The sequence below is a fragment of the Trachurus trachurus genome, assembly GCF_905171665.1.
Source record: "Trachurus trachurus genome assembly, chromosome: 1".
NCBI classification, from domain to species: domain Eukaryota; kingdom Metazoa; phylum Chordata; class Actinopteri; order Carangiformes; family Carangidae; genus Trachurus; species Trachurus trachurus.
The window spans coordinates 23,430,486-23,447,085 of record NC_139891.1 but is presented as its reverse complement, the minus strand read 5'-3'; the positions used below and the strand labels follow the sequence as shown (position 1 = coordinate 23,447,085).

Here is a 16,600-nt window from a genome sequence, read left to right as displayed (position 1 = left end):
TGGGGGCAGGAAGCTCCCTCCCCGTGCTGACAGAAGGAGGAGCCTGCGCCTGTCACTGTCTACTGTTTCATTATTACCTGCACAGCCCTGCAGCATTCACCACACTTGTGTCTCTGTGTGGCCACACAGAAACAGAGAGACAGAGACAGAGACAGAGGGGACAGACTCTAAGGCCCAAACCATCAGAAAGAAGTTTCTTTGATGCTTTTTCCCCACTTGGGAGTGTAATCTGCCTGCTACTGCTGACTTGTAAAAGACATTGCAAGGCAACTAGCAGTGGACATGGCTGGTTGTCTGAAAAATTGCCAGCTTTGGGCATATTTGAGATGCCTGCTTGTGACGTTTTCTCTCAGCTTTTGCTTCACTTCAGTAGATGCAGAGCCATTTGACCCAGCTCACCTCTATCAGTACAGATCTGGACCTAATGAAGATAACATCATCATTGCCAACAATGGGATCAGGGTGCCCTTTGGGAGGTCTGTGTATCTGGACCCAGTGAGTGACCTCGTAACAGAAGTGCAGCCTGGTGACCGCTGCCACATCACAGTTTTGGACAATGACCCACTGGCCCAGAAACCTGGGATGCTGAGCCCTAAAAAGTTCCCCTGCTCATTTGGACTGGATGAAGTGAAATACACTCATTTTGGATCTCGGAGCCCAAGTAAGGATCGCGTGAAGCTGCAGCTTCGTTATGACTCCCAGACGGACACAGTTATTATCCCTTTCATGCTGGAAGTGGAGGTGGTTTTCCAGCAGCTGGAGATCCTCACCAGGAATATGCCTCTTAATGTAGAGAAGCTAAATGGTGACAGCACCCCTGTTGATAAAAAGGCTCTGGAGTTTTCCTTTGAGGATGGTGTCACACAGTGTAAGATCACCACTCTGGTCGGCGCTGGCGGTCTCCCCAGGTATGGCACTCTTTTGAATAACCCTGCAAATGGCCAAATGATTGACTGTGATGAGTTTGTGAAACAGGGCATTCGCTACAAGCACACCGCTAAAACAAATTCACCAAACAGAGACTATATTCCAATGATGGTGGAGCTGCAAGATAATGATGGCAACACTATAATGCAAGAGCATTTCCAAATGATGGTTAGAATCAGAGAAGGTGCAGAGAACACTGCTCCTAAACCCAGCTTTGTAGCCATGATGATGATGGAGGTTGATCAGTTTGTGATGACAGCTATTACAAGCGACATGCTGGCTGCTGAAGATGTTGAATCTGACCCAGATGATTTAATCTTCAACATTACGTCACCGCTGGGCCCTCAGCAGGGTTATATCATCAGCACAGATGATCAGAACCTGCCTATAACCTCTTTCTATCAGAGAGACATCAAAGACCTTAAAATTGCCTATAAACCACCCTCAGATGATTCAGAAGTAGAAAGGATTTTCCAAATAGAGTTTGAAATCGTAGACACTGATGGTGCTGTGTCGGATACATTTGCTTTTATGATTATGGTGAAACCTATGAATACATTGGCTCCTGTAGCAACCAAAAATACAGGGCAGTTATTGTTTGAAGGACAGTCACGAGCACTTTCCAGCTCCCAGAATTTAGAGATTAGTGATGAGGATAACCTAGACGATGTGAGAATCACTGTTGTTGATGGCTTAAAGCACGGAGAGCTGACTGTGCTTGGAGCTCGCAGGAAATTCTTTACACCTGCTGATCTAGATGCAGGCATTGTGGTGTACCAGCATGATGGCAGCGATACCTACAGTGACAACATTATTTTTAGAATGACTGATGGCAGCAATGAAGTGGAGTTTTTGTTCCCTATCACTATTGCTCCCACTGATGATGAGCCCCCTATTATCAATGCTAACACTGGTGTGGTGCTGTTCAAGAATGAGGTCATGCAGATCTCTCCTTTCATCCTGAGTGCGACAGACATTGATTCAGAGGACTCTACCATAAAGTTTATCTTAGAGGCGCCCTACTCCTCTGTTGGTGAGCTGCTGCTAAGGCAAGTTGAGCCTCCATCTGACCCGTCTCTATGGAAATTCAGCGAGACAGATGAGATGTTTGAGCAGGTGGTGACTGAGTGGTTCCAGCAGGATATTCTCGATGGAAAGCTGTTCTATCGTCACATCGGACCCCATAGCACTACCACTGTAATTGACCACTTTGTGTTCCGGGTTCAAGATGATAATGACCCTCCTAATCAATCAGGCGAGCACAAGTTCACCATCAAAATCCACCCTGTTGATGACCTTCCCCCAGAGCTTTGCCCAGGCACCACCCTTCACATGACAGTCCAGGAGTATGAGCTGACACACTTCAAGAAGAAATTCTTGTGTTATACTGATTTAGATTCAGATGACAGAGACCTCAAGTATACCATCACAAAGTCCCCAACTGACACAGATGAGAACAATCCAGCCCCCTTAGGTGAAATTGTACTGACTGACAACCCTGACACTATAATTATAGAGTTCACACAGGCCCAGGTTAATCACCACAAAGTAGCTTACAAGCCTCCAGACCAGGAGCTGGGAATCACTCCAAAAGTAGCTCAGTTCACATTCATTGTGGAAGACACAGCTGGTAATACAGCAGATGGACTATTCACCATTTTCCTACAGCCAGTTGACAACAAGCCCCCTCTCATTACCAACACAGGTTTCACTGTTATGGAAAGAAGTACATATGTCATTACTAGGAAAGAGCTACATGCCACTGACACAGATACAGATGATGAAAATATCATATTTACTCTGACCCAGATTCCTCGGTACGGGTATCTGCAGTACCTGGGGATCGACATGTCAAATGGTGAAACGTTTGTGCTTGAGGACATCGCAAATGGCCGTCTAAGTTACATACATAGTGGAGAAGAATCTCTTACTGATGTTATCAAGCTTGATGTCAGTGATGGTTTCCATGAAGTACCCATCATCATCAAAATCACTATTGAGCCCGTTGATGATGAGGCGCCTACAATTATGCTCCCAGCCGGTCTACTGGGAGCCTCTATCGATGTATTGGAGAATGGAGCAACAGAGATTACAAGCAATGTAATTCAAGGCCACGATGAGGACACAGATGATCTTATGCTCACTTTTATTGTAGAGGAACCTCCCAGGCAGGGTGAAATCCTGGTAAATGGTGCTCCCACTGAGAGATTTACCCAGGAGGACATCATTAATGGGGTGGTGATGTATGCTCACACATCTGGCGAAATTGGACCAGTCAGAGGACATGACTCCTTTAACCTTACTTTATCTGATATGTCGGATCAGTGGGTCGTTGGTGGCAATAAGGTCCAGGGTGTGACAGTCCATGTCACCATCCTTCCTGTTGACAGCATTCCACCCATTGTGCAGGTCGGAGAGCAGTTTGTTGTTGTGGAAGGGGAGAAAAATGTTATTACTCTAGACCACATCCAAGCAGAAGATATTGACACAGAGAATGACGATATCCTGTGCACCATCATTGTTCAACCAAAATCTGGTTACGTGGAAAACATCTCCCCAGCTGCAGGTTCTGAGAAATCCAGGTCAGGGACAGCCATCACTGCCTTTACCATTAAAGATATTGCCCTTGGTCATATCTACTATGTCCAGAGCATCCACAAAGGTGTTGAACCGGTGGAAGATCGTTACACTTTCCGTTGTTCAGATGGTATTAACTTCTCTGAACGCCATTTCTTCCCGATAGTCATCATTCCAGCCAATGATGAGAAGCCTGAAATTTTTGTTCGTGAGTTTGTGGTAATGGAGGGCATGAGTCTGGTCATTGATACACCAATTCTGAATGCAGCTGATGTTGACATCCCTGGGGATGAGCTGCACTTTGAGATTATCAAAAACCCCAAGCATGGCACAATAGTTCAGCAGCTCAGTACTGGCACCATTCCTGTGGATAACTTCAGTTTGGAACAAATCAAAGAGGCGTCCAATATTGTCTATGAACATGATGACTCCGAAACCAAAGAAGACAGCTTTGAAGTCAGACTCTCAGATGGAAAACACACAGTGGAAAAAACTGTTCTTATCATGGTTATTCCTGTTGATGATGAGACTCCAAGGATGGCTATAAACGATGGCCTTGATGTGGAAATTGGAGAGACAAAAGTCATCAGCAACAGGGTTTTAAAGGCCACAGATCTTGACTCTGAAGACAAAGATCTGACGTATGTCGTGCGGTATGGCCCTGGGCAAGGCTACCTCCAGCGAATCAGCAAGTTTGGGGATGTTTTAGGTAACATCACCCTGGGGATGAACTTCACACAGGATGAAATCGACAAACAGCTCATTCAGTATGTACACACTGGCCAGGAGGGAATCCGCGACCTGCTGAAATTTGATGTGACAGATGGTATCAATCCCCTCATTGACCGTTACTTTTACATTAACATTGGAAGCATTGACATGGTCTTCCCAGATGTTATCAATAAAGGTGTGATTCTCAAGGAAGGAGGGAAAGTCACGCTTACCACTGACCTCCTCAGTACCACTGATATCAACAGTCCTGATGAGTATCTTAGCTTTAGCATTACAAGGGCACCTAGCAGGGGTCACTTAGAGTGCACTGACCACCCAGGTGTTCCCATTTCTACCTTCACACAACTGCAGCTTGCTGGCAACAAGATCTACTACATCCACACCTCTGATGATGAGATGAAAATGGACAGCTTTGAGTTTGAGGTAACAGATGGTTACAATCCTGTCTTCCGAACCTTCAGAGTGTCCATCACTGATGTAGATAATAAGAAGCCTGTCCTGACTATAAACAGGCTGGTTATGGAGGAGGGAGAAACCAAGCTCATCACACCATTTGAGTTGACAGCTGAGGATAGGGACACTCCAGATGATCGGTTGCGCTTCATAGTCACCCAGGTACCAGTGCATGGGCAGCTGCTTTTCAACAATACCCAACCAATCTCAACCTTTACCAAGCAGGACCTGAATGAGAACCTTATCAGCTATAAGCATGATGGTACTGAGACCAATGAAGACAGCTTCTCCTTCACTGTCACTGATGGCACACATACTGACTTTTATGTCTTTCCTGACACTGTGTATGAGACACGCAAGCCCCAGATGATGACCATTCACATCAACACAGTGGACAATGGTGTGCCCCAGATATTGGTCAATAAGGCTGCAGCCTCACTGAGGGTCCTTCAAACAGGACACCTGGGCTTTGTAATCACCAGCAAGTTCCTTCGATCAGAAGATCGTGATAGTGCTCAAAAGGCTCTGAAATACATTGTATCTGAGACTCCTCTACATGGCTTCATGATGAACACTGGCCTGGGCAATGACAGCATCAAAACCTTCACACAAGGTAAGCTAATGTCACAGTATTACATTCTGTTTAATCCCCTCAATTCCACTGAGCATTTCGGGCATTTTTCTGCCCTTTTTTTATTATTGGTTGGCCATTTCCAAATGCACATGCTGTAGCAAACACAGCGTTGTGTTTGCTGCAACTAGCCAAAAATAATCAGTTAATGCTTCTTAAGGATCATAATCATACAACACAAAAAGAGATTTTTTTATAAGGTTATTAATTATTGATTAACAAAATATGGTATTTCATATGGCTGTAAATGATAATGAAATGAATGCATGTTTAATTTAGATACTGCATTAAATTGTCATGCATGAGATAATTATGTACATGTAATTTCTCTAATAATAGTGATGATATTAAATGCAGATAATATTTCTGTAATAGGATATTTCTTACAGATAATACTCTTTGACTAAACAATCCTGAATGCCTTGTATCACATGTCCTCTGTGGCCTATATTACTTTGCAGCTTAAGGCCTGTAACTAAAACCTTGTTAAAGTGGCTTAGTCGTCACAGATATCTTACTAAACGTTTTCAGCTACCACTCACTCTCTCTATATTTGTCATACCAACAGCTGATATCAATGACATGAAGATCTGTTACGTGCTGTTGGATGGGAGCAATGCCACAAGTGATATCTTCTACTTCACGGTTGAAGACAATGGTAGGAACCCTTTTAGATTTCATACTTGTGTGCACTGACATCAAACTGGGCCCCATTACTAAGGAATCATTTGCCCAAAGGCTTTCCCCAGACTTTATCTGTCTTTTTAATGGCTTCTTAAAATTTAAACTTCCTGCTCTCTGTCAATCACCGAAGTGTTTGCATCACAAAGACTTAAGGCAGTTGGCCATGACTGACACCCAGTATAGAGCCGCCAACTCTTTTCACCCCACTGGAAAGGGTAGCAGGTTTAAAGGAAAGAGGTCAAATGAGACTTAGGACAAACACCAACTATTGGTTGGTAAAAGTGAAAGAAATGGGACTACCGCATGCTTTAAACTTTATTGTTAAAGACAATAGGGTCCATTCCCTCTGGGTGCTTCCCTGAGCTTTCAAATGTCCCCTTTCATTATGCATTGGAAGTGACACTGTGAAATGTGTAAAGATTTGCATGATAAGTGATTTAGTATACTTCCCTCTTGGAACCAGTGTCACAAACATGTTTCGGTTCTGAGAAAATTTAAAGGAACAATATTTGTCATGTGAGTTTCATGATAGGTATACCTCAGAAACCCATTAAGTGCTATTTGAGGAGATTCAGAGTTTAATGATCAATGCCTGATAGGATCCTCTATATTCCTACATTTCCCTCCTTTCTCAGTTTACACAGGCTGTGTTTGTGCTGTAGATTATATTTCCCTTTGGTCCAATGGCATATGATTTTTTTAAATATTATTATATATACTGGTACAGCATGACTATCTGTTAACATCCTCCTATCTTGTTTATCGTGAAGAATTCTCTTAAGTAAAGCAGATTTGCATGACGACATGACGATGAGTTACAGTGTAATGTCTAAGCTCTGCAGCTTGTCACCTCTGGCTCTTCCATAAACTCACTTGAACAGTGTTACAGATATAGCAAATGCAGAGCAATAAAAACATAAACAGGTGTGCCTTGCCCTTTAAGCATTAGCTATCGAATACCAAACAAGACGTGGGAAAGGCAATTGATGGAAGAGAGAAAGTTTGGTCTATAATTATGCTGCATTGAGGGTCACGTTAAAGCTAATGCCACCATTACCATCATTGGGAAGGCAGGACCAGGAAGATGTGAGCTTTTACCAGATTGCTGTCTTCTGTCAGTAAAGTGAAGCCTAAACTGAACGCCTACAAATTAACTCCTTCCCCCTACTGTAAGTGAAGCAGGTGATAATTTACTTGTAATGAGGGTCAGCAACTCTGGTATTCCTTAATATTTCTTTACCTTATATTTGTGACCCATCAATTTGACTTAAGCAGGGCTGGTTGGCATTCTTGTCTCTAAGTGGAGGTTTAACCACAGGAAGGGAACAAGGGCTTCAATTAGCTCAACAGTCCTTTTTGTGTTTGCTTTCCCACTTTGTTTAAGCTTTCAGCCAGCTCAGCGGAACCAGGTGCAGTGGGGCAGGCTGGGACACAAAACAAAACCATGTTTCTGCGTGACCACGGGTCACATATGGAGGGCACGGGTCACATATGGAGGGCACAGACAAGGCCTCACACCATAGTAGCCTATACAGTATAGCATCTGCATTTATCTTCCCACACATCATACACTGATTATACACCCACAGCATCGCTAGGCAGACAAGCACAAATCACACACACACACACTCAAACACCCAGAGAAAAAGATCAAATAGCAGATAAAAGTGGGATGAGCCAACAGGTGAATGTGAAGTGTTGAAGAGGTGACTACTGAGACGGGGGTGGAATTATCCTGGACAAGTAGGGACATGCAGGTGGGGAGCATGTTGATGGTCAGCCTATCTGCTTATACATCTAAGTAGGTGAGCTTTTTGTGTGGGAAGGAAATCTCTGGGTTAGAGGTGTTTTACTCCCAATTCTATAAGGCATCTCTGTTACTAGTTAACATACTAGTTTAATTTCATAACTTTAAAAAAAACAAAAAACGTTCAGAAATTGGTCTGAAACAGAAGAGTAAACTGATGTTAGATCCAAACAGAGTTCCCTTGCTAAATGAGCACTGACCACAGTGGTTTAATGGGCTATACAACTCATTTTCCAATTGCATTTTTTTTTTTAAATTTAAATTTAATTTAATTATTGGGTTTTTTAGATGCACCAACAATTTAGATAAGTCATGTTAAACACAGCTTGAGTGTGATCTCACGTCAGGGCATACTCCTCAGATATACTGATATGGGCAGTGCTTAAGGGTCTTAGCAGCCTTTAAAAGGTACCTGCCCCTACATGTACTGCACTGATGCTTTTTTTTTTTTACAAGTGGGTCAATAACACACCCACACAAAACACACACAAAACACACAAATCATTAACATTTCCTCATGGGGTAATGCAGCAGCGTTGCATTCCTTAAAAGTCCTGTAGGCTCAGATGTTACTAGCATGCATGTGGGTGTAAGGACATTTAGATCCTAATCAGAGACTTTAAGGTGCCTTGTGTGAAGCAGGATCAGTGTGTGTGTGTGTGTGTGTGTGTGTGTGTGTGTGTGTGTGTGTGTGTGTGTGTGTGTGTGTGTGTGTGTGTGTGTGTGTGTGTGGCCAGGCACAGCTGAAGTGTGGCTGACATAATTTTGTAACAAGTGTGTCTCTGGAAGAGGTCAGGAGTGGACGTTTAGTTTCACGCCGGGAGTCTGAGTGCAGAGCTACTGGTCAGTTGTTAAATTCCAAAGAGAAGAGAGTGAGAGCTGTGTCGAGTCAGGACACATCAATCAGTCTTTTAAACGTCTCACCTCTTCACAGAAATGCATCAGACATGCATAAATCCTGAATCCTGCAATGAGTGAAACTGAGAAAGTCAAACTACTCACAACAAGTCAAGTACATATGCAGACCTAAATGCAACCAAAATTTAAGTTTCCATAACATCAAGTGCATGTGGTTGTTTTCTCTATTATTTAGATTATTTATTATTTAATTCATGGACATTGTAGAGTAGCAACTCAAAAACCCCATTACCGATGTGGCAGTGACCTCAAAAACAAACTGTAGTTCAACTTGGGTCATTCCTGCTGTCTGCTGGGAATTTCTATGGGAAAAGCAATAACCTGTGTGCAAATGACCAGGTCAGAAACTCCCTACAGCCATACAGAGTGTGGGACACTGAAGCAATAAATACTTGTTTTTACAAGTGGATACACAGCTTGCATATCCTTGTCCATCAGGCCTGGGCCGAGTGAGCCACAGGGTATGAGAGGAAATCCTTTCTTGCTTGCTTTCAGACGTGCTGGGACATCTGTAGCTTCATGCTATTTCCCACCTCCTGGGGACTGGTGCAGTATACGTACAGTATATGTCAGATCTTTAGATTTTGTAGTATTGGTCTGCCTGTTCTTGCCAGGTTAGGTGCAAGATAGTCTTAGATTTCAGTGCAACACTAATCAAACTCTCCTGATAAAGAAATGAAGAAGAAAAAGAGAAGAGAGCGTCTGCATTCAGATAGGCTGACTCTGTCTCTTCTTCCAATTGCAACAATATAGTCTTCCAGCTCTGGAGAGGGATCATAGACCCCGGTGGGCTGAGTGTTATGTGATCATTCAGAGCTGTGAGAGGAATGCACTTCCTTGGAGACTCCAGACTCCAGGGCCACAGACAGAGCAGGGCCTGGAAGTGCGGTGGTATCCCGAGCAGACAGGTGTGTACGTGAGAGGGAAGGCTAAAGCGGGGGATCCCCTTTCAAAGCCGTCCGTCACCCCATTCCCAGCTCTGCAGAAATCCAACCCATTCTCAGATAGCCCGATAACCCACAGATTTCCACTGCAGGGGTCTTCGCCCTGGAGGGGCATTTCCCCACGGGGTGCAATAATACCAATAAAGAGAAAAATGAATGAAACAGAGCTGCAAAATGTGATTATGATGGCATGTACTGTAGCTAGACTTGGGTGTATTCTCTTGTACAGTAGGACTGTGTGCTGATTGACAGAGCCATGTTACACGCCCACTTCCTAACTGTGTTTTGGGATCTTACATGTCACCCGTGTCAACAGTCGCCAGGAGATTTACTGGCTAATGGTGCCACAGTCAGGGTCCCCCGTGACTAGAAGAAGCTGAGGCCTCTCAGCCCCCCTCCACCACGCCCCCACTCTCTGTTCTCACTCTCCTTCCTTTCCTTCCTCTATGACCCCTTCGGGTATCGCTATTCTTCTTCTCTGGTGTGTTCATGTCTTCACTTCGTCTCAATTTCTTTCCCCTCTCCTTCGTCTTGGGCTTTTCTCCTATCCCTTTCAATGATCCATGGTATCACTGCATTCTTAGTCCGTCTTTCTCTTTTTGTCTTTTTTTTTCAGCATTGATTTATGCTGCTTTGAGGGACTGTTGGGGTGGGGAGTTATGATGTATGGCTACAGCAGTTATTCTTATCTGCTCTCATATGGCAAAGCTGTTGCTGCCCTAAGCCAAACTGTCATTGAGTTACTCGCACTGCTTTCCCTGTCCTTTTCTTTTAAGCCGCACTGTTACAGTTCTGATTGCAATGTTGCTTTGTTGGTTCAACACTGGCCCACGCTGAAATATCACAACAAATTGTGAATGGATGGCCATAAGAGTTGATTAAAAACATCCATAGTGCCCAAGGGATGTGACCCTGTCTTTACTCCAGTACCACCATGGTTGTGGGTTTGAGTGAAATGCATTAAAAACTATTGATGCAATTATTCATCTTCTCCTAAGGAAGATGAACTATAACTTTCATCATCATCTTTTGATTTCATCAAAACATTGTCAAATGTTAATGTCCAGTTCTCTGGTACAGGACAAAAACATTTGCTTCAGTATACAGCATGTTATGCTAATAGGATTCATAATGACCATCATAAACATTATACTAAACATCAGCATTTCAGCACTGTCATTGCCTCAAAGAGCTGATGTTGTGACTTGTTTCTATATTACTGTTGTTTTGATGTAGGCAGCATGACTGGACATCTGTGTGTCCCTAAACTTTTTCTTTATGTCCATTTTCGCCTCATGTTTGTTCAGCATTCTACAAATAGTTTAATGAAAAGTGTTGCAAACGTCTGTGTCACCATGTCGAATGTGGTAAGCGAGGGTCAAAGAGGATGTAGCTCACAGGCCCTGTCAGATTATGATTTGCAACATCCTCCAGCGATCACTTCTCTGTCCTGAACTGAAGCAGTAATACAGCCACTGTAATGTGTCGATTTACAGCACATGCTGCCACTGTCCGGAAGGAATGATCACAGTTATTAATACATTTAACCATGTTGCATTCCTAACATATGAATTCCTTTGAGCACAGAGCGGAATCTAAGCTAAGATACTGCTAATTGAAAAATCTCTTAACTTTCTTATTGAAATCTACAAGAATTTAAATTTTGACATTTCCCTGATTTAATGGGACATACTTTTTTTTCTCTTTTTTTTCAAATGCTCTGATATTTAAATACCAAGCATAGCTCACTGGGACCTCCTCAGTATTTATACCAACAGGATGATTAATGAGGAAATGCAATAATGGCAATGCTTGTCACTTGATAAGGATATTCTTAGAAGGTTGCTCTTCCTTGCATCATGTTGGTGAACGTCAGAGCTCCATACTGACCTTCCTTTCCAATGATATCGTCGCCTGACCCACTATCCCACTGCAGCTATGTATGGCGCAGGCAGCACGGCTGTGTAAATATAAGCTAATGAAGAATGTGCTGTCCAAGGACACTGATGCAAGGCAAATCTGAGGCTGTAATTTCATGTACTGTATATGTTTTGATGTTGCTTTGCTGACACAGGATATTGGGAACTTGAGATTTTATTTTTAAACACTCTTTTCACTGAGTCATTCTGCTGTCCTATACCCTCATCAAAATTATTCATCATCAAACATTAAGTTAAAATCTGTATTGACAGCCACTTTGTATAAGTGTTTTGGCCCTAAAGTCTAGAAGCTTTTAATGAGGCACTGAAGAGAATCCATTTCATCTCACGAAGGTCCTAAAACAGAATAACATTGTCACGCTTCCTTGATATTCCTTTCCTGCCTGTGACAGTGATTAGCATCAGTCACAGTACTGAAGTTAATTTATTGAATAGCTGCTAACAGGAACATTTAAGCAAAGCGTGCAGCCAATAAACTTTTCATCCCGGCAGAAATGATGATGATGATTGTCAGTTTGAAAAGCTAATGGAAATGTGAGCTGAGCCAGGCAGCTACTGTGTGTATTGGATTTGATGGCCAGTCCAATATAGTATGCGTGTCATAAAAAATGTAAATAAGACCATCCATCATGTTTAAATTCATGTAAGAGGAGCAATTTGAACTTTTGTGTTTTCTGGTCAGGGCAAACTTAAATCATTTTCATGGCTCTCTGAAGCAGGCGGCTATATCTGTGTTACCCTGAGTAGTCCTTGTAGCATCTTGATTATTTCTTGATTTGTTGAGACTCATGCCAGGTCCAGCCTCAGTGTCTGACAGCATGTACAATGGAAGTCAGAGTTAGAGAGATTCCCCAGTCTTACACTGGTGTGAACAATGTGGAGGCAGGCGAGGAGGAGGCATGCCATGGTGGTGGATGTGGCCCACCCAGACTGTGGCCTGCTGTCCCTCTCAGTTGTTCATCCCCTGAGCGAACAAAGCCGACACAGGGAGGAAGGGGAACTCAGAGGTGGAGGAGGAGGAGGAGGAGGAGGGGGGTGTGGACTACAGCTGTCACTCTGCTCCACATAATATGGGAGTCTGGCGGGAAGGAGGGTTTCACAGAACAAAGACAGACGGACGGATGGACAAAGACAGTGAGAGATCTTTGCTTTGATGATCTCGCTTTTCCTCTCTCACCGAGGTTATGTTATTATTACCTGAATCAACAGTGAATTACAGTGCGGAGCTGAGAGAGGGCAAAAGAGATGCAACACTGGTATTTTGGACAGTACTGACAGAGGTAATGTTGGGCTGCTTGCATGGCAAAAGAAAAGCACCTGTTGACCACACAGTGTTGTAAACCCACTGACCAGGCCAAAGTAAATGGCAGATGTCACTTCATCACATTTCCTCAGTCCTTTTGGCTTCATGTAGGTGGCATGACGGCAATTAGACCTGAATGTCATGGCAAACTGTTAGCACAAGAGGAGCAAAATATGGAAGATTTATCAAAAAAAAAAAAAGTAATATTTTTATATAACAGATATAAGAATGAGCAAAATCTGATTTGATTATAATACAGTTTAAGGAAAAGAAAAAAAATAACCCTTCAACAAGTTGCCATGCTAGGGGCCATCATCAGACACATAATACCCTGACGTCATTTCACACATGTCATGTTACACCTGTACCTCCAGTTCACACATGTACATATCAGGTAGCACTGTTACAGACATGGAAAGGTAACACGTTTCATCAGCTCTTTATTTTGTTCAGCTGAGCTTGTCAGTTTTAACCATTTCTCCAGTCAGGGACTCAACACCTACTGTTTAAGATTATTTACTGTATTCATTTTTGACTCCATCATTTGAAATATTGGTATCAGTTTACAATAGGACTAACCTTTTAAAGGATCTATATATTGCTTATAATTAGGTTATTAGTTCACTTTATAAATCACAACTTATAATTTTCATACATTGAGGCAAGCTCACTATTTGGCAAGATCAAGTTAATGTTTACTATTGATTATGCTCACTAATGTATTACTATATTTTTATGCAATAAAGTCAGTCTTATTGTAGTGTAAAACAATCATTAGTTATTAATAAGTCACTTTAAAACTCAATTTACCTGTTATAAACAGTAATAAGTCATCATTAGTAAGATTATTGAGTAGTAATTTAATTTACATCACAAGAGGTGCAAGAATAGATGACTATGAAATTGAATTGACCAGAATTGAAATGCAATAATAAAAATAAAATAAAAAACCCTATTTTGTACTACAGGTGTCTCTTATTCAACACTAGTCCAGTGTCCGATGAATTATCAGTAGTGTAGCTGTGCTCTGGTCTCATTCATAAAACCTCCATTGTTTTTAGGCCTTGTAGCAAAGCAGAAACCTAAAACTGCCTGATTGCTCCATGTCAAAACAGAGGCAGCTTTTTGTCTTAGCCGTGTTCATTTGATAATCCTCTATGATAGCAACTGAGTAAGCTTCTCATATCAGCTCCAAGTAGAGGGCCGGCTGCCAGGACACACTTTTTCAGCACAGAAACAATCTGATAATTGAAGCTTGTCAAGCAGCTTCTTATGTTTGTAACTGTACATCGTGTTGGAATGAGGGTGTTTTTCTCATGGGTTAGTGTTTGCGAAAGTCCAATCAGTCACAAAAATTATTAATTCAGGATGCAGGAACTCTAGTTTTTGTACATGGCACAACAAAGGCATATGTTTGCTAACTTCACCTCGTGCGTATACTGTATCAACAGGGTGAGAATTCAGGGTGAGCAAAAACAGACATGATACATGTTTCCCCTTTTTTTAGACTATTGGAAACCTGAGCATGGAGCATGGTCGAGGGTGGCTGTGCCCACTGCTGCTCCATGTCGCCTCCTCTTCACCAGTGTGGTTTCAACCAGGGGATGAATTTCATGTGTCCGTCTATGTGTCTTCAGTCTGTGTGTGCGTGCGTGCGTGCGTGCGTGCGTGCGTGCGTGCGTGTGTGTGTGAGGAAACATTAAACTGACTTTATGTTTCTGTCTCATCACCACATCTTCCAGGTAATTAGCTCCAGCAGAGACATGATCCAATGTTATTTCAGAACAAACACTGGACTTTATCAGCTCCATCTGAACACACTTCGTCCTCTTAATGAGTGTGGTGTGTCCCTGTTGTGACACAGGCTGGTTTGGCCCCAGTGTTGACATGTGGGTTTAAGGAAGTGGCCCCTCTCCCCATCCTGAATACCCACACTCAACCCCCCAGTGTTTTCATTCTCTGCACTCAAACAGCAGAAAGACTGCAGCCTCTTTCTTCCTCACCGAGTTTAGTGCTGGTTTATTGTGTGGACAGACACAAACCCCCTCGACAGTAAACTGTACATGTCATGTTCACCTTTGTATTGTATCATTCCTAGGACATATATCACACCATGTAACAAATTATTATCATTGAATGAATGTGTCCCCTGAACCAGTGAAGTTCCCTTGCTCCTCTTGGTGTTTTTAACAAAGTTAGGTCAACAGGGCCGCTGTCAGTGTGACCAGTCGTGCAAGACTAAAGAGAGACCAGCCTCTCCAGCCTCCCTGATTCAAAGAATCCACTGATCCTGACCCATTTCACATCTCCCCAAGTCACAGGTCACCAGGCTCGTCTCATTGAAGGATAAGACGTATGGGGCGTTTCGGCGCTGTTGTTAAAAAAACATTCACATTATGCAGCAGAACCCATAATCTTAAACATCTCTGAAGCAGTCAGTATCAAGTCGATGAGCAAAACTGAGCTGACAGCTAGAGGGATTACTTGAGTCATGAGATAGTGTGGATTAAGGACAAGATTGGGCCTATAGTTGTTGATCAGTGACAGGTGACTCTGAGATTCATGTCAAGTGTTTGGTTGGTTTGGAGATGTGTGTTTTACAAGTAAGGCCTCTTAAAGATGATAAAGAGGAACCATGTGAAGGTCATAAGTATTTCACTTCCAAATAAATGGATCCAGGGCTTTTATAATGAATATAACTGTGGTAAGATAATGTGGTATCAGTTTAAAATGGGAACAGTGTATAACCAGTAGTATGCCTTTGCAGTCATAATGAGGTCCCTTCTGCTCATACTTAAACTTTACCCTGTGTGACAGGGAGAGCGACAGAGCGTGGACATGATGGAGTGAGGTCGATTCACAAGAGGCCAGCTCATTAATGAAATAAAATGAACTATTATTCCATATCCACATCCTAATTTTTCCATAAGCAGACCATGTACAGTGTATTTATATGTTTCACGTGGGCAGAAGTGGATGAGAATCAGGGGAAATAAGAAGCAAAGCAACTCCTCTTGAAGCCCTGTGAAGTGAGGTTTAGGGAAGCCCTGGTATTAAGTTATCATGTTTCCCTTCCAAAATTAAAATGCCCCTTTGATTCCTCTTAGCCTGAAGGAGAGTGCAGTTTATATGCCTCACTGGCTCCTAATATGAACAAAACAGATTGTTTCCTTTTTGTACTGTGCAGTTGAGGAGGTCTTTCAAAGTAAGTGCTGAGGCATTAAGCTTTTCTCTCTCTCTCTTTAGGTGGAAACAAACTAAAGCCTCAGCCTTTCCGGCTCAACTGGGCCTGGATCTCCCTGGAGAGGGAATACTACTTGGTGGATGAGGATGCCAAATTCCTGGAGGTGACACTGAAACGCAGAGGCTACCTGGGCGAGACCTCCTTTGTCAGTGAGTGACAGTTGTTTGTTTAACATTTGTCCTGATATGTCATTATTATAAATACTTCCTTGACAGTGGATTGAATAGATTAACTTTATATTTTGGAAATCAGTGAACCTATGTGGTTTTAGTTGAGTTCAATAGTTTTTTTTTAGTTTTTTTAGACTATATTTAACTTTTATTTTTTAACTTTGGTGTCAAAACAGAGCTAGAATTTCAAGCAGATGTCACTAATTACTTGATATGAAAGATGATGGTACCAGTCAACATGCCCTTATTAAACTGACAATTTAACTAAGA

At 42.5% G+C, this 16,600-nt stretch overlaps 1 protein-coding gene across 1 annotated transcript in view; it reads left to right on the top strand.

Moving 5' to 3' along the window:
- The first annotated feature begins 110 nt into the window (after positions 1 to 110).
- The window catches only part of frem3 (Fras1 related extracellular matrix 3), a 28,938-nt gene continuing 12,448 nt past the window's right edge, over positions 111 to 16,600 (top strand). The window contains exons 1-3 of the mRNA XM_083978662.1: positions 111 to 5,302; positions 5,889 to 5,978; positions 16,163 to 16,309. Coding sequence (XP_083834788.1) covers positions 283 to 5,302; positions 5,889 to 5,978; positions 16,163 to 16,309 — 5,257 coding nt within the window. The 5' untranslated portion in view covers positions 111 to 282. The remainder of the gene's footprint in view (positions 5,303 to 5,888; positions 5,979 to 16,162; positions 16,310 to 16,600) is intronic.